The following is a 21,123-nucleotide window of genomic DNA, read 5'->3' on the forward strand; positions in this document are numbered from 1 at the left end:
CCTGAGGACATGCTGCAGCTCGTTCTCCTCGACAACAGAGAAACCAGGGAGGACAATCCTGTCGTTAAGTCTGCAGTGTGTAAGGAGACATGACTGCATTTTTAAACGTGTTTGTAAAGCACTGACTTACCTTCCAGACCAGCAGACACACAAAAACATAAAAAAAGACATACAGAATTGGGTTAAACCTACAAATATGTTCAGGACACATTTTCCTATTAAACTGTAGGTGATATTAACTTTGTCCCTTAATCATTAGTTGGGAAAACATTGAGACATTTGATAAACGACTTTGAAACTGACTAATCCATTTAAACAAGTAAACACCACTAGTGGAAAGTAACTACTAAAGTACTGTCCTTAAGCACAATTTTCAGGTACTTGCACGTCACTTGCATATTTCCATTTGATGCTACTTTGTACTTCAACGCCACTATTTATTTTTTTTAAAGATTTTTTTAACCTTAACGGCTTCATTGGACAGTGACAGTGGATAGATCAGAAAACGGGTGAGAGGGGGAGACACGCAGCAAAGGGGAACGCGCTCTTGAGCCACCGGAGCGCCGCCAATTCCACTATTTTTAAACGGCTTTAGTTAATTTGTAGATTAAAGTTATTAATACAACATATAACAGATCAGTTAAATGTCATTATAGATGAAGCTGCCTGCAGTATATACAGTAATTAGCCATACATTTACCAGCTACTGCATGTCTTCCCCTCTCTCACCCGTTTCTGATCTATCCACTGTCGTGGAGTTGAAGTGATATGTACATTATTATCACTAATTATAATCCAGCAATATAAGTGATTCTAAAATGGACAATTCTGCAAGTACTTCAACTTTTGGTACTTTAAGTATATTTTGACACTTATTTTATTATCTTATAAGATTTTGAACGCAGGAGTTTTTCTTTACGCTGCAGTATTTCTACACAAGCTAAGCATCTGAAAACTTCCTCCACCATTTTTAAATTCTGCCTTGATGATTGCAAACTATATTTCTTCAATTTTTTGTTTTTTTTTCAGAAAAGATTAAACTAGGTGTCCTGCAGAATAATCTGTCATAAATGCATTACATACAAGTGACTGTTAGCAGTTTGCATCTGGTACAATAAACTCTACACTCAGTTTTAAGAGGAAAACAGTTTCTTTGATAGCCTGACGTTAAAATGTCTTCATGTATTATAGGATTGACTTTAGAAAGGTAGAAAGCCAGTTTGTGGCCAGACAGACAACGTACTGCATTACTGCTAAACTGTTGAAACTGAAGGACAAAGTGTGGGAGCGGCGCCCAGGTTTCCTCCTTCAGAGAACAAGCAGCCAGCTTCTCTCTGCCCACAGAACCTCACCTTCCATCTCGGGGTCTCCAGGGAGGATCAGGTACTCGGACAAATCCACCGGACTTTCCAGGCGGACTGGTGGGACTCCTTCGGTCACACTCTGCTGCTCACACCTGGCTCACATCATCCATCATGTCACATGTGAACGTTACTAATTAACACACAAGGAAAGAGTCAGTTTACATGCCTCAATTAGCACAACTGAAAGAGCCGGATTTTATATGTGAACACAATTACTGTGACCACGGAAAAGGTTTTTTTAAAATGTCTTAAGTTACATATAACTCATATCAGTATTAAGCAGGGCCTAAACTAGCCAATGAAATATTTTATTTATATACTGAAACCAGGGTTATATGTGACCTAATGCCCATTTTCTACCTAAACAACTAGATGGCTTTATAAATATCAAATCACCACATTAAATCTTATAGGAACTGCTGTTCTTACCTCGATCTAGCGTCTAGTATTAATGTCAAGTCGGCCACCATTACTGCGACTAGACAGAATATGATAATAATGAAAATAGGTGGTTTTTGTGTGCCACTCTCTTAAAGGCAGATTTTACATCAGCTGTGTTTCATGATTAAAAATAGCAAGGAATCAAAAAAACTATTTTCAAAAAGTGAGATGAGTCTAAAGTATGTGGAGTAAATTTAAAAATATGTTTTGAGGCTCAAGTTTGAGACCAAGTAACAAACACTAAAAGGTGTGATTGGACCAAAGTTACATGATTTTCTATGAAATTTCAAAACAGTTTTCTGGAGATACTTCTGTAATTTTCTAAAGGTGAATTTCAAAATGTAAAATACACGGAGAAACGGGGCGAATTACAAATACAGAAAATCACACCTATAAAAATGTACAGGAGAAAAAATAATTCTAAAGGCTGACTCACCCACATCACACTGACAGATTTGGTTTCATTTCTCCGGGATCATCTCTGGAATTTCATATGCGGCGCTCACAGCACTGAAAAATAACATCTAGACAAATGTAACACTGTGACCTCTTTAGTCGGGATAATTCACTGAACACACCGTCACCAGTTTTGTTTTAGCATCAAATATTTCCAGTGAAAACTCTTCACAGTCTGTTTTGTCATTTCTGTCTTCTTGTTCTTCTAAGTACCAAAATATTTGTTTTTCTGAATTCATTTATCTTAAATTTGAGTGGACTGACCCTTTATAAAATGTAAATCCTGATGTTAACTAAGCCATACGAGTGGAAACTAGCAGAAGGCCACACAGAGAAAACAAGTGAATACAACGGTAAATCATGCTGCACAAACTGTGTGAAGCAAATACAGTTCAGTCCTAAAACTGAACCATTAACACAAACTGGGATTGTCTGTCTTTATAATAATACAACATATGAAAACTAATAATCATGCATACGATGTCAAACGGTGCCTTCACTGCACAGGTTTAGAATCTGACAGCACTTCAAACAAGAAAACCTGCTTGACACGACGACTCACTGCTGCTTTTCTTAAACTATGTTGGTAAAATTACAAAAAAAAAATAGCATAAATGTTCACCTGGAGTGTAAAGACAAATTAAAAAGACAAAGACAATTAGAAAAAAAAAAAAAAAAAGGCAGGAGAGCAGTTTTTGTCTCTCTCCAGCAGGGAGAGGGGCGGATGAAGGAAGTAAAGGGGGAGTTTTGTCCGATCTGGAGAAGTGAAAGTGAAATGAATCTCTAGAGTATTTAAAGAGGAAGTTTGGACTCCCAGAGCAGTGAGCAGAGAGACGGGAGCGCAGAGGAGGACGTGCTGCTCTGACACACTGGTGAGAACTTTTAGACGCTTTCATTAAAACCTCACTGTGAACAGTGAGCAGCTCCTCGTCTACTTTCACTTTAGTTTCTCTCCTTTGGCTTTGTCAAAAATAATAATCCTCATTCCACCTCTCTCTCTCTCTCTCTCTCTCTCTCTCTCTCTCTGCTGACTTGACTTCTTTGTTTTTAAACTTTGTGCTCACATTCTTTTCACTTGTAAAGTGTGTTTTTGGGCCATGATTCGTCTTACAGAGGCTTCTTATCAAGGGTTAAACTGTAGGTGACAAACTGAAAGCATATTGCAGACTCTGTTCCTTTAATCAAAGTCCTCTCTCTCTTTCCCAACTGCCTCTTTTCTCTTTTTTTTTTTTTTTTAGGGCTTTTAAAGCATTAGAGGACTTGAGAAATGGATGCAGCTGTAAATCAGCGTCCTAAACCTATTTTAAGCTCCACAGGAAGAGCCCTACGATGTAAATCTCTTCCTTAAAAAATTTTTTTTTTCAGCTCTCTTCTTCCTTTTATCATCCCATCAGCTCTTCCTCGTCAGGCTGACCTCCCGTGCCCTGTCTCTGCTTGCTTTCTTTCTCTTTTGAGAAGGACAGGTTTTTCAAGATGGGGCACTGCTATAGAGGGGCCATGCAAGAGTGATACTGTAAGTGATAGATTTAGATTCCCTGCTCCTGTTTAACAGACAGTCATGGAGAGGAAAACCCTCACCTAAGGCCTTAGTGCCTGCGTCTCAAAAAACGGTTAGTATTCTCACATTTTCTCTAAGAAAACCTGACTGTGCGTTTCTTTGGTTCACTTATGTTAAAAGGAGAGTAATGTTGAGACAGGCGTCGGTGTGTGACGCTCCAATGAGCTTTGATTTTCAAAAAGATTTGATAAGATTAGTTGTTGGACTTTTAAGGAGGCTCGCTGCTGAAAATGAACCAGGATTTCCTTAAACAATTAATCTAATCTATATTTTAAGCTTTTATTTGTTGCTCAGATACAAATTTTTCAAATATTTCTGAGGAGCAGACACTGTATTTGGCTGAATTTAGTTTGCTTGAATACACAAAGTAGACATTATTCATTATCACCTCTTTACTAATTTGCTTTATTTGAAATGTAAATACACTAAATCAAAAATAGCCTCTTAAAATTGATTATTAAACAATTTATACTTTGAAATAAATATTTGATTTTTCAGCAGCTTAAATTGATAACCAATTGAGTGATTATTTGATTGAATATATTTTCTTAAAGCTAAAGTCACAGGAGCACATTTTTATATCCACTATTTGCTTTGACCATTTTATACGGCACTCATTCAGGTTCGATCATAATCATCTTTTTTTTGGCAGCTGTTTCATTATAATTTTGTGGTTTCACTGAAAAATTACAGCTCAGTGGACGGAAGATTTTTAACAATCCAGCGAACTTGGATTTCTTCAAATTTCTTCTGCAGCGGCTGTAAAGAGTAAAAATGAAGAATTAGCATTCGATAACAGACCTGAAAAGTATCGTAAACCAGTTTTAAACTTAAAGAACGAACTAAAGAAACAAAATGTTGTATATTTGAGTATTAGTGCGATAAAATTATTTAACTGAACCTTGGAATCAACACTCACTTTCAATTCATTTTAATAATTTAACAGTGAGTTAGGCTCTACTGACGGAAGGAAAGGTGTGTTTGTATTTATTTTAACAACAGTTTATAGTCGGTCATTAAAAATCAATCTAAGGTGTTTGAAGCCGTTTATATTCACATTTTTCAAATGCATGCCACTTGTCTTGTGCAGCTTTCATGCTTTGAAAAGCTGCGATTAAAAACTGATTCAAATTCTACAAAATGTACATGCCATAAAATTTAAATTCAACTGTTTGTCATCTGTTAATAACCTTTTTGCCCCCCTCTTTCTTTTAGCTGCAACAACCCGACCGGACCGGACCTGAAGCTTGTTTTGGTGGGTGGGATTGTAACGGAACCCATAATGCAGCTGTGATTCTGAGCTCCAGCTGGTTATGGGGTCCGTTTCCATCCCACAATGCACAGGAAATCCCGAGCAGACGGGCTCCACGCGGAGCGCCTCATCACCAAGAAGATGCTCGAGCGGAGCACAAGTCATCTATCGGATCCTCACTTCTCAACTTCAGATGATTCTGCTTTTCTTAAGTCGGCCTCTGTTTAAGACGGATTCACATTATTTCAGCTGAAAATTTTATTGTTCCATAAAGGAAAAAAAAACAATAAATTTAAAACAATAAAACAATGGTAACAGTATAAAAGTATCTACAATAAAAATACATCCCAGCTGACTGAGCCACAAGTATAAAAACAAAGTTGACCTGTTCTGATTGAGTAAAAACCAGCAGAAACAGTTCGCTACTTCAAGTTCAGATTTAAGGTGGAAACAGTTTTGGTTCTCTTAAACCGATAAGGAAAGTGAAACTAAGAGCAGCGAGGCCTACGTGTGACGCTGTTTGAACAGGATGTGTTGTCTGACGTTTTGTGACGCAGGAGGTGTTTTTCCTCAATGACACGTTTTCTCCCGGATTGCTGACGACACTAAGCGCAACCGGGAATTTCGTGTCAGCCAAGAATGACACCAAGAGCGGCGACTCGAGCGCTTACTGTTCATTATTTTAGATTCTCGGTTTGTAAAGTGCACCGCTAGACTCCACTGTTGGCGTTCTGTACGGTATTTCTAAGTGGATGTTTCTAATAAACCTCTGAATCAGTTACTGTGTGTTTTTCTTCTAACACCACCATACATTTATCCCTGTGCTACAATCAGACCACCATTGATGAGCTAATGGAGAGCAGCTTTTCTTCTACTACACTGTTACAGTGGTATATATGTAGCTTACTCTCCCTCTGGGGAGCACTGCTGGGGGACACGTGACATCCACGCCAATGTTTGGCGCACACACACACGCGCTATCTCTCTAAAAAGCCCAATGTCCACAACGTTTCCACTCATGTTGTCCACCAACTGTTAGGATTTACCGAAGTGACGCTTTGGAACAGCTCTGACAGCAATAATGATCCCAAATGAAAAGCAAACGCTTGGCAGAGAGTTTCCCCACAGCAAAAGGCCGCAGCTGCCGGTGTCGTTGGTTTTGCTTTTGCTGAGGAGTTTGGTTCACCGCTCGCAGCGACATGTTCAGGTGAGGAGAAGAAGAAGTGCAGAAGAAGTGCGTCCATCCCTCCACGCGTCAGTGCAGTGTTCACACTACAGGCCTGCAAACTCAGACGACACACATCTGATGTTCTGGTTCACACAGTCAGAGATTTTTATGCGTTTTATCTCAGGAAAAGTAAATGTAGTAGTTATATATTTTAGAATAATTATGTTTTGATATGTTCTACACAATTATACAAATATTGTATAAATTCACCAATTCATAGTCAAGCCAGCCAGTTTAAATGTTCCTTTGTGTGTCTTAAGCTCCACTATTGGTTTATAATGGTGTTGTTCAAGGGACAACCACAGAGCTACAGAAGCAGTGAATCAGAACAGAGCGTGAAGGCCTGTAGTGTGAACACAGGCTGGATTTTAACCTGCATTAGCAGAGCCGACGTTAAAGGCGAGACGACCTCAGCGACTCGTCTTTTCTTACACTGTTGAAAAATACAGTGAAAACCGAAAAAAAAAAAAAAAAAAAGGAATGTGAGCTGAGGCACAAGTCAGCTGGTGGAGGAGAGAGACACACAAGTGTTCGCTACACCTGAATAACCCCGTCGTCGTTACTCAACCAGGAAGTGTCAGTCAAGGTCCTGAAGGTGCCGACGGCGACGGGAACCTAGAGAGTATCCTGTCCACGAGTTCAAGGTGCCTGTCGTGGTTTTCTCTGCCGATTCTTTCATGCATGGCAACCAGCTGACTCATCAGACTGTTCTGCATTTCCCTCTCGTGGTCCATGAGCCTCTGCAGCCGGGCGTCCTCCTGCGCCTGCATGGAAGCGTCCATCTCCCGGAGCTGGGCGACAGTCGCCGACACTAACGCGGAGACTTGCTCCATCACCGTTGTTTTCTTTTTCTTCGTCGGAACCGAGTACGCTAGAAAACAAGAGACAGGGCAGCCTGTCAGTAACGGGACGGGGACACTTCAGGTCGTCTCTGCTTCAACTCACTGGACTTTAAATAAATACATGAGATATGTCACTGTATCAGATACATTATGCATTAGATAAGTTTGCATGCTTGCAGTTTTAAATGGCAACAAGAGGTTATGTTGGGTACATATTTAAATACATATTTCCATGTTGTGACATCAGACAGCGTTTCTCTGTTCACCCACCTGACTGCTCTGTGCGTCTGCTCCGCTGGCGGCCAGTTTGAGGATGGAGAAAATGAGTGAAATATGTGAGCGGGCGGTGACAGACACTTGGCTAACGACAGACACTTTAATCGAATTAGGCGAATGATGTATTAGGTTGGGTCACCAGACCTACAGACCAAAAGATAGCTAGCTCACATTTTTAAAAAGGTCCCATATTCTGCTCTTTTTCATGTTCATACTTGTATTTGTCCCACTAGAACGGGTTTATGTGGTTTAATGTTCAAAAAACATGATTTTTCTCAGCAGACGTGGCGACTGCAGCTGTTTTTCTCTGTCCACACACTCCATTTTAGAAGAACAGAGCTGCTGACCTGCTTTTCTGTCACCTGCGACATCTTCGTGTTACTGAAGGGAAAAACAATAGCGAATCATGAGGTGGAGGTTTTCAGTGGGCGGACACATGATCAACAAATCCCCTTATGACATCATAAAGGGGAACCCAATCTGAAAAGTGGCTGGTTTTCACACACAGTCACTGAAAGATGGAGCAAAAAACACAGAGGATGGTCTTTTTTTTATGCTTTGGCTGTCTCTCAGCAGGGACACATATTTCTAAAGTGCATCTTGCATAACGTGGGACCTTTAAGACTAACAGCACAGCACTGCCACAAAAATGGCACTGCTTCCAGTCTTTAAGAACCATCTTGTGATAATTTGTGCAAAACAAAAATGTTAAACAACAGCACGTATGTTTTTGAGGGATGGAGGGATTGACTTTTCACATGACTTTGAGGAGACATCCACAAAAATGCTTCGTCATCCTGTGGCGACAGTTTCTTTACAGTATGGGGGCATGTGAGGAGAGTCAATGACCACCGTCGGGCAGCTTTGTGCACCCTCGGTGTGCTCTGATGGGTCTGATTTTTGCCCTATTTGAATCGTAGCACACAGCGTGCAGCTTCCTCAGACAGACAGCTCACGAAGACGGCTGAAGCAGAACAAACAAAGTGCACGAAGACAGTTGGCTTGGAGAGATGTCCCTGGAGGGTCTGGTTGTAAAAGCTGGTTCGATTATCAGTCATCTCATCTCTTATTGAATCATTCATCTCTGTGTTTCATTGGCAACGAATGTACAAACTCATCTTCCAAAAACAGCCTTGATGTATTTGGTTAAACTCAGAGATGAAGCTCTGGTGACTTCTGTTACTTTTAACTGCTTTGATTTTTAAAGCTTTGGATTCTTTTGGATCAGAGTTGACAGCCTGCTGTCTGACTCCATCCCCGGCCCTTGGAGGGGTCAGGATACAGGATATAACCTGCAGCTCAGTCATGCATCTTTGGTAAACAGTGTAACAGATGAACAGAAGCCTGTGTACTTACTGGCGTTGATGGGCTGTAGGTGCTCTGATGGACTGTACCGCTCCTCCTCCTCTTCCGCCTCCACCGGCCCCAGGTGCTTGTTCATCTCCTTCTCGTCAACTTCGTCCCAGAGGCCGACTACGACCTCCTGGTGCTCCTCGCTGATGGCAGGAGGAGGAGGAGGAGGAGTTGGAGGCAGCGGTGGAGGTGAAGGTGTAGGTGGTGGTGGTGGTGTGGGACTCCTGGGCCGTTTGACCGGGTTCCCCGCGGGGCCGCTGCCGAAGACCCGGTGGCACTGCTCGTAAAACGGCCAGTCGACGCCGTCGCTCCCGCAGCGTGTCTTCTGCTGGTGGTACTTGGTGTACTGCTTCCTCAGCGCCTTCAGTTTGCTGATCACCTGCATGTGTGTCCTGTACACCCCCCTCTCCGCCAGCAGTTTGGTCATCCTGTTGTAAACTACCGAGTCCTTCACAGTGCCCGTGATCTGGTTGCGGATCGCCTCGGAGCCCCGGATGGTCAGAAGTTCTTTGATTTCGTTCTCCTGCCAGTTGTGCATCTTCTCTTTAGAGGGAAATCCTGCAGCTCGGGCGTCTCAACTTATTACAAACACCTCCCTTGTATAGTTGCGCCATAAACGTCACATTTCTGCGCCGGAAGAAGGCGCGCTCAAAGATGGCTTATTAGGGAGCTCTCACTCGGTGGCTAAAAAAAAAAAAACGACTAAACAAAAAGAAAAGTATGAAAATGTTCTTTTTTAGTTAATGCTGATGCTCCTTTAAAATAATAATACATTTGGGGTGTTTGCTATATTATTATTATCATAATTTATTACATTAAGTAGTGACACTGTAGAAAATCACTGAAATACACGATAATGACAATAAACAATTTTATCTACTAATTTAGTTTAGGATTACACTTTATTCATTACTGCAGACAAGTACGTTCTCAGTGCACTGAAGAGTTCAATTTTCCACTTGTGTCAGGTGTTTATCGGATCGAGTTTGTCAAGTCACAAAGTAAATATTGTGCTTTACACTCCTTCAATTCCTCCCTTCAGCTGTCCTGTAGCAAATCCTGATCAAAACAGTTCAGATCAAACATCCACCTGAAGCAGCAGTAAATAAAACCCATTTTTTAAAATGATAATTATTATTTTAAGCCATGACTGCAAGAAAGGATTATTTCTATAAATTGGGCAAAGGGTCGTCTGGTCTATAAAGGTGTCAGGAGGTAGTAAAGAAAATGCTGAAGTCCATGTTGACATTTTCAAACTGCAGGTTTAGTCCAAGCAGTACAAAAGCCACAAGTATTCAGTTTACCAGCACTGAGGCAAATATTCCTGTTTGAGGAGCTGGAACTGCTGTATTTTTGGTTGCTTAAAAAAACAAAAATCACAAAAAAAAAATATTAGAATTGTTGCTTCCTAATTATCGCTTCAGCTCTAAAAACTGCTGCATGACCAGCTGTTACTATTCTAAGCAGTGGTAATAGTGGTAGTAGTATGGCGAGGCTCACAACTGACATTATTTCTGTGTTGCATATATATCACCTGGCCAAAAGTATGAGAACAGAACACACCCGCATGCTGAACATCTCATTCCAAAAATCACTGGTATTAATACAATTTTCAAGACAATACAGTTTCTTCGTCATTTTTATGTGCAACACAAAAAACAAAATAGTATTTTGCAAAACACCAGCAAGTAAACCATTTAAAACATTTAGTGCAACATATATAAAGTACATTCGGTGCAATTGTAGAACAAATATGGGTTTGAAACATAGTTAAAAGGAAGTGCGGAATAAAATACCATCATTAAATGCAAGTTCACGTCCTGAGGTTGGAAGTCACATGTTGTGGTTTAGCAGTCTGATCGCTGTAGGGAAGAAGCTATTCTAAAATGAACGTGTTTAAACAGCCTTCACTCTTCACACGAGGTTTTCCACAGGATTTTGGAAACTGACTGCAGGGATTTTTCTCCCATTTAGCCACAAGAGCTTCAGTGAATGTGCAATACTTTTTAATATCTCCCCCTCCTTTTTAAAAAATATATTTCCTCTGTTTAACTCTACATTTTCATATCTCCTCCTGTCTGCTGTAACATGTTACATTTCTTAAATCTCGTCTTATCTTCAGAGCAGACTTTCCACAGAATTCTAGAAATTGACTGCAGAGATTTTTCTCCCATTGAGCCAATCATTAACTTCCTCCACAGCAAACTGGGAAAAAATGTTTCTGTGTGGCCCCTCACTTTCTGCACATGGGTACTATCATGTTGAAACAGGAAAGGGTCTCTCCCAAACTGCTGCAGCACAGTTGGAAGCACACCTTTGTCTGAAAAAGTCACTGAATGTTGTATCAAGGTTTGTCTTCATTAGAACCCGGGCCAAAACATGACAAGGAGCCCCAGACCATTTACAGGCAAGGCAACTTTATTTGTATGCTGTAGAACCTTTAAACACCAATGTCATTTAAAGGGTTTTACATAAGGCATTAAAAACAAGATATAAAAGAAATACAAAAAGACACGTATAGATACAATTTCTAAGTATCAAGAAGTAAAATAGAATATTAAAATAAACTAGTATAGATTTAAACGGCAGATTAAAACTTGAAGATTTGTTCTGCACCTCCTGTATTCAGCTTTTCCTCACCAGAGATTTTTAATTTAATGGGAACGATGCCATCAATAATGCTTGAAATTTTAGAACTGAAATTATCTACAAGATCATTGGCTGAAACCCAAGCGGAGGGCGGGCGAGGAAGAGAGAGACTGAATGAATAATTCACTGATATCCTGTTTAGTGATCAACTGACTGAAAACACAGGACTGACCAGAAGAGAAACATCAGGCACCACATCCTTAGACGTGTTGAGTCGCCTCCATATAGTCTAGCTACAGCTCAACAGGAAGGGCAGCATATTCAAAAGAAGTTCAAGCTCTTCATTTTGTCGAATGAACAACGATTACAGTGATGCGGTCTCGTTCTGGGACTCCCTCCAACAATGCTCATACAAAATATATCAAAGAAAATCACACAAGTAAAATAAGACATAAGAAAAGCAACCGAAGACATAAACAGAGTGTAGGCAGGTAATGCACACGATATATATGCTGCGATGGTTTTATTTTCACTTAAACCAGGAAATAATCAAAGTTTGGGAATTCAAGAACACTTAAAAACAGGAGAACATTATTATGTGTAAAACGAAGAAGTGTGTTAAGACGCATGCGTTCAGATGACTCTCAGGTGGTTGTTCGAGGCTTCTTCCTGTTAAAGGGGAGTCTTTCGTGCCGCTGTCGCCAAATACCTGATACTTGCTCATGTGAGGATTCTTGAATCCTCATTTTTTAAATTCTTGAATCGTTGGGTCTCTGTCTTAATTAAAGAGTTTGGTCTAGAGCTGCTCTTCATGGAGAGCGTCTTGAGATGAACACTTGACGCTATATAAATAAAGATTGAGTGATTGATTTGATCTTCTCCTCCATTTATACATGGCCACAAATTTCCTTAAACATGGTTGCTAGATTACTTGCTAGATTATTTCCAGGTTTAGGTGAAAATATTAGAGATTTTCAATGTGGTCTCAAACTTTTGGATCCATCTGCATGTGCATATTGTGTATGTGCATGTGTGAAGTACATACATATATATGTATATATATACACACACAGAGGTGTGAACAGGTTTAACATCTGCCTGAATAAAAGTAGTATAAAGGTCACATCATGCACTGGACATCTAGTCCTGGAGAGACATCACAGACCAGAACATGTCCACATACTTTTGGCTTTATAGTGGAGTGACTTGCAGCTACTCTACCACACACTGGATGGCGCTAATAGGAACAGGTCCAACACGGATTTTAGCTCGGAAGAAACACGGATTGAGTTTCGCTAGTTCCGCCATTACAAAAAACAGCCAGCGCAGTCCTCCTTTGCAGCCAATATCTGACATCGACCCGTGATTGACCGCTCGGCTGGAAACTACCGTGTAATCCCGGCGTGTTGAAGCTTAGCGCGGCTCGCTTCAGCACCGAGTGTGTCTGCGCGGTGTCCGGAGATGTGAGCAGGGTGTGGGTGTGCTGACAGCCCGGCAGCGAGCTCACCTGTTTGTGCTGCGGCGGCGATGGAGAACACCGAGGAGTCCTCGCCGCTCCGGATCACTCCGACCGTCCGGGCGCTGAGCTCCGCACTGCGGGGGAAGGGCGAACACGTCCCCGATAGCAGCCGGAAAAACGGCGACAGGATCTTCCCCGACCCGGAGAAGCTTTGGTTCAAGGAGAGCAGCGCTAAAAACCTGCGGAACAGGGACTTCTTGTCGCCGACCACGATGCTCAACACGCTGTACGCGGACGGTCAGGTCAGTGTGGACGATACCTGTTGGGTTCATCCGTGTTTTAGTGGGGTCACTTCTGATTTCCCCGGTGATTCATTTCACACCATTTAACCACGTACAGAAAGGAGCCTTTAACAACATAAATAATCGATAGCATCTCATTTAACAGTAGCAACACCGCTGATGTTACACATAAACTGGTCAACACGTAAAACTTGTTCTGCTTGTCTACATTTCTTCTTCCGCTAAACAGAATAGTTCCTGGACAGCTGCTGAAGGACGGGTGACTTAGCTGAGCGCAGTAATACTTAAATGGACAGAACGCTAAAGGTGTTTTTAACCGTTTCGAACGTGACTCGGCCAATAGGAGCTGAGGACCGGAACTATGTGCGGTAGAACGCTGAGAGGACTCCGACTGACGTGAACCCGACATGTTTTTATTATTATTATTAATAAAGGACACACTAATCATGAGTACTAATGGTGGCCCTTAAGTGTCCTGAAATGCTCGGTGTTGGCTGGCTTTGCCCCTCCATGATCGACCAGACTCCATCAGCCTGCGGCAGTGATTATTAACCCCTGAGTGGCGGTGCGATGTGGGACAGACAGACAGACAGGAGCTGGCTGTGCTGCAACATGTGCGGCGCAAAACACCGTTTCGGTCCTTTTCCGCAGCCTGTTCATGTCAGTCTGTCCTAAAAATATAATATGGTGCTATTAATGTTATGTTATTTTAGCGAATGCATCTCCCAGCATCCACCGCTGGCACGTTACATGTGTGGGCATGCTCATGCGTCCCAGTGTAGGAGGAGGCCAGTGTTTTTGCATGCAGTGCACTTTGATGCACTCCAGATGTGCTGATACGTGTTTCTGAAGCTGATACCTGCATCTGGTATTTTTCCAGTGGCAGCGATACGCAGGATTTTGCTCTAATGCATGTGCAAAACGGGCTACTGAGACAAACATGATGTTTACAGTACACCTACATTTAAAGTAGTGAATGACATGCTAGTAGAAAATCATCTCAAAATGCCAATTTCACACTTAAAATTTTCTCAAAGGACGTCTTGCAATATCCTCTGATATCAACTGCATTCCAGTGTAGTGCATCAGACCACCTCTAATACTTGGTATACGCAGTATGTATATGTACAATAGATAGATAGATAGATAGATGTACTTTATTGATCCCAGACTAATTGAAGTGTTACAGTAGCATCAAAACTGAATACAGACCAGAAGAAAATAAATACCCAATAAGAACAAATACCCCTAAGACTAGGAATATATACATTCAGGAATTGTACACAGTAATAAACAATAACCTCAACTATGGTAAATCTATAATAAAAAAATAAATAGAATATATCTGAAAAGTTGGCCTACTTAAGTCATCTAAATAAAATGTAAACATACTACAGTAAATCTAAAATAGAATATATTCTAAAATAAAATAGAAATAGAATCCACCAGAAAAGTTAACCTACCTAAATACAAAACTAAAATATATATAATGTAGACATACTAACTACATATTAATTACCTTGAACCGAGTCTTTTCTGCTGATGTGCTTCCGTCTTCACACACTTATGAATACTGTTGTTCACACATGCATGTATGTGACTCTACTGCTTCCCTTTATCCACCCAGGTCCCTCCAGCAGTGATGTCCAGGGTCCTGTCCCCCCGAGGCAGCGGTGTTCTCCCTGTGGCTGGTGGGGAGGTAATGGGTGAGGGGCTGAGGGTGAGGGTGGATCGGGCCGCAGCCTTCAAGGCCGTCCTGGCAGGCGGGGCAACAGAGTACCTGAAGCCCTCCAGGCAGAGACAAGGCTGTGTGGTGCTGAACTGCCCCGCGCTGCACCCTAAACCTAACACACCCACCCCTGATACACTGACTCTGGGCCAGCTGAGGACGGTTCTGTTGGCTGACCACATGGGGGCGCTGCTGAGAAGACAGGGGTGAGTATTCCTAAACAACTTCCTCTGTGCTTCACCTTTCACCTCTTTATCACAATGAGTCTAGTGCAACAATCAGCTGACAAAAACTTTAATTGCTTACCTAAAGCCCTAAAGACCGATCAGTTAATTGTGCAAGTCATTTATCAAGGAAAAATCAGAAACCTTGGCTGCTTGTAGCCTGTAAAATCTTAATATTTGCTGTTTTCTCTATATTATATTATGGTAAATTGGATATCTTTGGGTTTTGGACAATATTTTTGAACATATTAAAGACTAAATGACCGATTAGTTAATTGAAAGAGTAATTTCTTATGAAAATACTTGTCTGTTGTTGCAATCGACTGAAAATGCAGATGTGATCAATACCGATCAATACAGTCTCCTTGCATGTCTCAGATTTGCAGTGTCATATTGCCCCACGCTTCCCGAAGACAGCGACATCATCACCTTTCTCAGAGCTCTGGGCATCGATTGGCCGACAGCCCCGGCCAACTGGACCAACGAGGAGCGGGAGGAGAAGATTCAGGAGGCGCTGGAGAACTCCCCGTACAGACAGAGGGAAACGGAGAGAGGCAGGAGGACCAGCGGAGGAGGAGGGAGCAAGGCGGAGGAGGGGGAGAACGAGGGAGCGCTCAGGGTCAACCTGAAACGAGTGTTCCAGGAGGAGGGGCTGCTGGGATACGACCCCAGCCTCGGTACCTGCACAGGTGAGGCCATAAGGAGGCTTGTTTGAATCAGATGTTAATTTTGAATCCAGTGCTCATCCATTTCTGCTGCAGTTGATGGTTTACTGGTTGTGTGATAAGCTCTTTGGTCCCACAACGATCAGATGTCCCAATATTTAAACACAACGCAGCCTTCATCTCTACTGCTACTTTTTCTTATTTGGGTTGTGACTTGTGAAGTTTTGTCCCTCATAAATGCGCTCAGTGTCATGTGGTGTCATCTAAAAACAGACAGACATCAGATCAGGCCCTGCAGTCTGTTAATGTTTTTATTTGACTTAAACTAAGCTAAAACTGCATTTCATAAGTCTCCTCTCTCTTTCCCCCTTCTGCCTCTATGTTTGCTTGTTATTTCTCACTTACCGCTGGTGGTGTCTAGTCACGCAGATTGTGGCTGTATGCACTGAGATTTTGAAATATCTATTTCTGTGATATCTGTGTGTTGCCCCTAAACAACAGAGCCTGTAGTACTCAAAGCACGGAGACGCTCAACAGCAATGTGTCTTTACTGAAGTAATTTATGGGCTATAATATAGGAAAAATACTGAAGTTTTTCAGGGAGCTACATGTGATGTATCCTCCTGGAGTCTTACATGTGAGGTTACCAGCAGCTGGTTGCAACCAGCAGAGACTCCAGAAAGTTACTAGGTGGGCAATGAAATATTTACGGCATCAAACTCCCTGTAAAACCACAATTTGTCATGTTCACAGTTCTGTTTTCTGATTAAACAAATAAGATACGACTTAATTAATTTAGTGGTGCAAGTTGGCAGTTTTTTTTTTACCTTTTTGGCAGAGCCTGGCTTGCTGTTTCCCAGTGACTTCAGTCTTTATGCTAAGCTAAACTAAGCTAAGCTAAATGTCTCCTAGCTCCAGCTCCGTACTTAAAGGTACCCTGTGGAGCTTCCTAGCAAGCAAACAAAAGTGATATTTACAGTCAGTGTTACTCACATGCGTCCTCATGCACAAGACAAAGAAAAGCGGTCATGACAGAGCTGCTCCGTAGAGCTACCAGGGGTCAAACAGGGGTCAAAAACTCCTTTAACAGACAGATATGACAGTGGTATCACCAAGCCTCTAACTGTTCTTTAAATAAATCCACAGGGCTGCTTGTGCAACCGTACCTTTGAGTTAGACAAAAGATTAGTAGGATAACAGAGTTGATACCGTATATTTACTGGTACGACATTGTTGGTGCATCTGTTTCAGTACACAGAGACAGTGTTTCCCACCTGGCGCAACTGGACCTGGCCACAGCCGACTGCACAGTGAGACACACAAATAAATATGCAGTATACAAACACGCACTGATTATTCAAAATAATCGACAAAGCATTGATGTCTGCATCCTTGCTGCCTCTTTTGCAGGTAGCCATGGCAACAGCATTGCATGTAACTTCCTGTCAGGACGAGTTCCGCCAGCAGCAGATAGCAGTGCTGTGGAGAGCCAGCGGAGCGACACACACACAGGTAACCACACACACACACTCACACATACACACACACACACACACACACACACACACACACACACACACACACACACACACACAGTCATGTGTTGCATTATGTTTTAGCTGTTGTGCTCTGTGTCTGCAGAGACATCTGGTGTGTGGGCCTGTGAAGACTCCTGGTTCTCACCTCACTGCTGCACAGTACCTGCAGTAAGACACATCACGTTCCTTGTTGTCTCTCCTCCCCATTTCTGTCTTTGTTATCACAAAAGACACTCTCACTTGGATCTACCCTGCGCTGTAAAATTGCAGTTCTAATTAAACTAAATTGCAAGGACACCAGTTGGCGTTGATGGTGCTTTTCTCCATGTCTGTGTTATCGCTGCATAGTTTTAGCACAGCTGTCATATGAGGCTTCTCTCTTCCTCCTCCCCTCCAGGCTTAGAAGAGGTCAGATGAAGGAGGCCTCGGAGATGAAGTATGGAGATCAAGTGGAAGGTGTGTGTATTCATGTGCATGCTCACTGTTAATCACATGGTCCTTTCTCATGAATCTGACCTGAGTGATTCTAATTACCGTTAACTATAGATGAAGGGAATTAACTCGAGTGAAATACTGCCTCCTCATCCTCTTGTAGGTCAGACGTGGGATGACATCATCAGGGTCATGACCTCTGCCACTGTCAGATTTGAGCTGCTGTCAACGGTCCACACCAGTCCTGTGAGTCACCATCATAGCTATGCGTTTGCGCCTGAGTGCGTCATGCAGGCAGTGATGCCCTGTGTGTGTATTTCTCACAGGCTGATAAATTTAGAACAGCTGTGTTTGCCAGATATGAACACCTCCCAGGAATTGATTTGCTCTTTGATGGAATTGTTTGAGTCAAATTGATTGACCGCTGTCTGTTCAGGTGACACTGGACGTCCAGAGGGAAGGAGGCGTGTCCACCAAAGGGCCGAGAGGAGGCGTGTTTGTGATGTACAACTGTGCCAGACTGCACACTCTGTTTGACAGCTACGAGAGAGGAGTGGAGAAGGGTGAGGGTTTACTTTGAGATTTGTGATAAAATAAACAGAAGTTTTGATGTAAATCACAAAACTTCAGAGGACTAGATCTGACCCACAGGCAGCTATTCGCCTACTACTGCTGTATGGGGTCTAAGCTCAATATGTCATTAGCAAATATTCTTATGATGTTTTTCTGACTTATCTGCAGGTCTGTACCCAGAAATACCTGAAGGCTCCCAGCTGGACTTCTCTGCTCTGAAAGAAGAGGTATCACTTTATATTTTCCTCTGCTATGTTGTTTCTCCTTTGATTTCTTTACGTTTCCTTTGTTTGTATTTGTCTTTGTTAGACTATAAACTATAACTAACCAGATATAATTTTGCTGTCCACTTTGTAAGGTATCACAGCAACATACCAGTATTAATCCCATCATGCTGTCTCTGTTTTCTAATGATAGGGCGAGTGGCTTCTCCTGTTCAATTACCTCATTCCGTTCTCTGAGCAGCTGGACCAATCAGGACAAGCGTTAGACTGTGAAGGGGGAGCAGCCAGAGTCAATATTAAGACTGAACAGGTCAGGAGGTTGAGATGAACTGTATTCAGTCAATAGGCAATTCAAAGGATGTCTAACTAACTAACTTATCTATGTGTTTGTACTCCTCAGATCTGTAAATTTCTCGTGTCTCTCAGTAAAGACTTCAGCTCGTACTACAACAGAGTCCATGTGTTGGGGGTGAGGATTTATTTACTGCATGTATTAAATATTCAAATCCCCCTTTGTTGCAGACATCACACTTTGCCTCTATTTTTTTCCCCTTAACTCACACACTTGCTCTTTCTCTCTTTCTCTCCAGGAGCCGTTGCCTCATCTCTTCAACCAGATGTTTTGTCGTCTGTATCTGTTAAGAGCATTGAGAGAGCTCTACCACAGCGCTCTGGACACCCTTAACCTTCCCCCCATCAGGCAACTATAGCCTCAACATGATTCACTCATCCTGTGATCACTGTTATCCCCCCCCCGCCCATCTCCCTCAAACGCACACTCACCTGTTTCACAGCTGTAGCTTCATCACGTACACAAGGAAAAACGTATCCAGCTAAAACACATTGTCACCTTTCCCTCTTTTGCCGGTGTTACAGTACAGTCTGAAGCTTTCCCAGCTTATGAGATATTATTTTATCTGTATGAAGCTTCTACAGCTCATTGTCAGTCAGATTACCGTAGCTGGACGTACTGTAACTGTGAATCATTAATGTCCCATCAGTAAACTCCGTTCTAAGCGGATTGATTTTTCCTGAGAAATTTGAGCTGTTTGTTGATAAAGAAATAATAAGATTTTTTGGGGAAATACACTTATTTGTTTCGTACTGGAAGTTAAAGGAGAAGATTGATACTATTCTAATATCTGTGTGGTAAATATGAACCTACCGTAAACAGCCTGTTAGCTTAGGTTAGGATTAAGACTGGAAGCAAGGAGTAATGGCTAGCCTGGCTCTGTGCAACAGTGACAAAGTCAGCCTATAATCACCTATAAAGCTCGCTGGTTAACCTGTTATATCTTGTAATTTGTACAAAAAACTGGAGACTCGTACAGTCGAGAAATGGTCCAGCTCCTCCCTCAGAATTTTTGTACGTATTTAAGAAACATGTTAATTAATGAGTTTTAGAGGCAGATTTTGTTAGAGCCAGGCTCGCTGTTTCTCTCTGCTATGCCAAGCTAAGATAAAATAAGCTAAGCTAAGCTAAACTGTACCGTTAGTGCCAATTATCTTATCCTCTAAGCTCAAACTCTCGGCAAGAAAATGAACAAGCTTTTCTCACGTAATGCCAAACAATTCCTTTTTGAAGTTGGATCAGTTGCTAAGCGTGGGTGGAGACACACCAGGCCCCAATCTAAAGTGTCTCAGTCGGTAAAGATGGGATGGCTTTTTTGGAATCTTAAATTATACTCGAATCATGTGACCATACAGTAGATTTATGTGCTCTTTGACGTAACTGCCCACAAAACTGAACCACCCATGTGAGACTTTTAGAATGATTTTAGTGCCAAAATCCCACCAATAGTCAAAACATCCCATCCAAACTGTAGTAAGACTTGTTAGACTATCTGCATTGCCTCATTATTGTCACAGTACTCCCCTACTTGATGTTGCTAACAATCTTTCCTCCTTGAAACACACGTAAATGTCTCACTCACTGGCTGATGAATTTGTTTTTACTTGTTCAACTGTTAAAGGTCCCATTTCATGTATATTTCCCACCTTGTATTTATCAATGCCACACCAATATTTATTGTCCATTTAAGAAAAAAAAGCTGTCCAGAATATATATTCTGCATATGAGTATTAATTGCCGTGTTCATATTATTATTCAGAGCCCTCTGATCGTCTTGCTTGACAAATCACAAATGTTCAGTATCAAACATGTACCAGATGTAACAGGAGTTCATAAGTTATTGACAAAAAACGCACATTAGCAGCATTTAGGGCATCGTGCCGTAACGTTTGGAAATGCATGAAGTGGCATGAAAATAATATATATGAAAAGTTTTATGCCAAAAATATTTATTAATTTTGTTAGGGGAAAAATAGTAACCTAAAACTGACCCTTCAGTATCTCTGAAATGTGAAAAGTGCTGCCACTTCCGTTAGCTATCGTCTGTTAAGATGTGCCATAGTTTGTTCTAACTTTTCTAAGTTGGTGTTTTTTTTCTTATTATTTTAATTTTTTTAAGTGTGTATCATGTCAGAACAACACAGTTTAGTATCAAATATCTTAGAAACCCAGTTCTCACTGCACGAAATGTTGTGTGATCCACGAAAATGTTGCTTGTCCCTGAATGGATTTTTTTTTAACAGCCTTTTTTTTTTTTTTTTTTTAC

The 21,123-nt window shown here is 41.6% G+C and overlaps 1 protein-coding gene and 1 long non-coding RNA gene across 2 annotated transcripts; one reads left to right on the forward strand and one right to left on the reverse strand.

Moving 5' to 3' along the window:
• Window positions 1-1,328: 1,328 nt before the first annotated feature.
• Window positions 1,329-12,957, reverse strand: LOC139209904 (uncharacterized). The gene is made up of 3 exons (XR_011585229.1): window positions 12,867-12,957; window positions 2,242-2,315; window positions 1,329-1,456 (listed from the first exon to the last, which is right to left on the reverse strand). It is a non-coding gene; the product is annotated as an uncharacterized lncRNA (long non-coding RNA).
• Window positions 12,690-19,365, forward strand: dalrd3 (DALR anticodon binding domain containing 3). The gene is made up of 13 exons (XM_070839799.1): window positions 12,690-13,120; window positions 14,748-15,055; window positions 15,452-15,762; window positions 16,990-17,048; window positions 17,149-17,250; window positions 17,380-17,444; window positions 17,674-17,732; window positions 17,872-17,954; window positions 18,145-18,271; window positions 18,450-18,508; window positions 18,699-18,815; window positions 18,906-18,974; window positions 19,096-19,365. Exons 1-13 carry the CDS (start codon window positions 12,887-12,889, stop codon window positions 19,213-19,215), a joined length of 1,713 nt encoding a protein of 570 aa, XP_070695900.1. The 5' UTR covers window positions 12,690-12,886; the 3' UTR covers window positions 19,216-19,365.
• The last annotated feature ends 1,758 nt before the right edge of the window (window positions 19,366-21,123 follow it).

The sequence above is a fragment of the Pempheris klunzingeri genome, chromosome 11 (genome assembly GCF_042242105.1).
Source record: "Pempheris klunzingeri isolate RE-2024b chromosome 11, fPemKlu1.hap1, whole genome shotgun sequence".
In the NCBI taxonomy this organism is placed as follows: Eukaryota; Metazoa; Chordata; class Actinopteri; order Acropomatiformes; family Pempheridae; genus Pempheris; species Pempheris klunzingeri.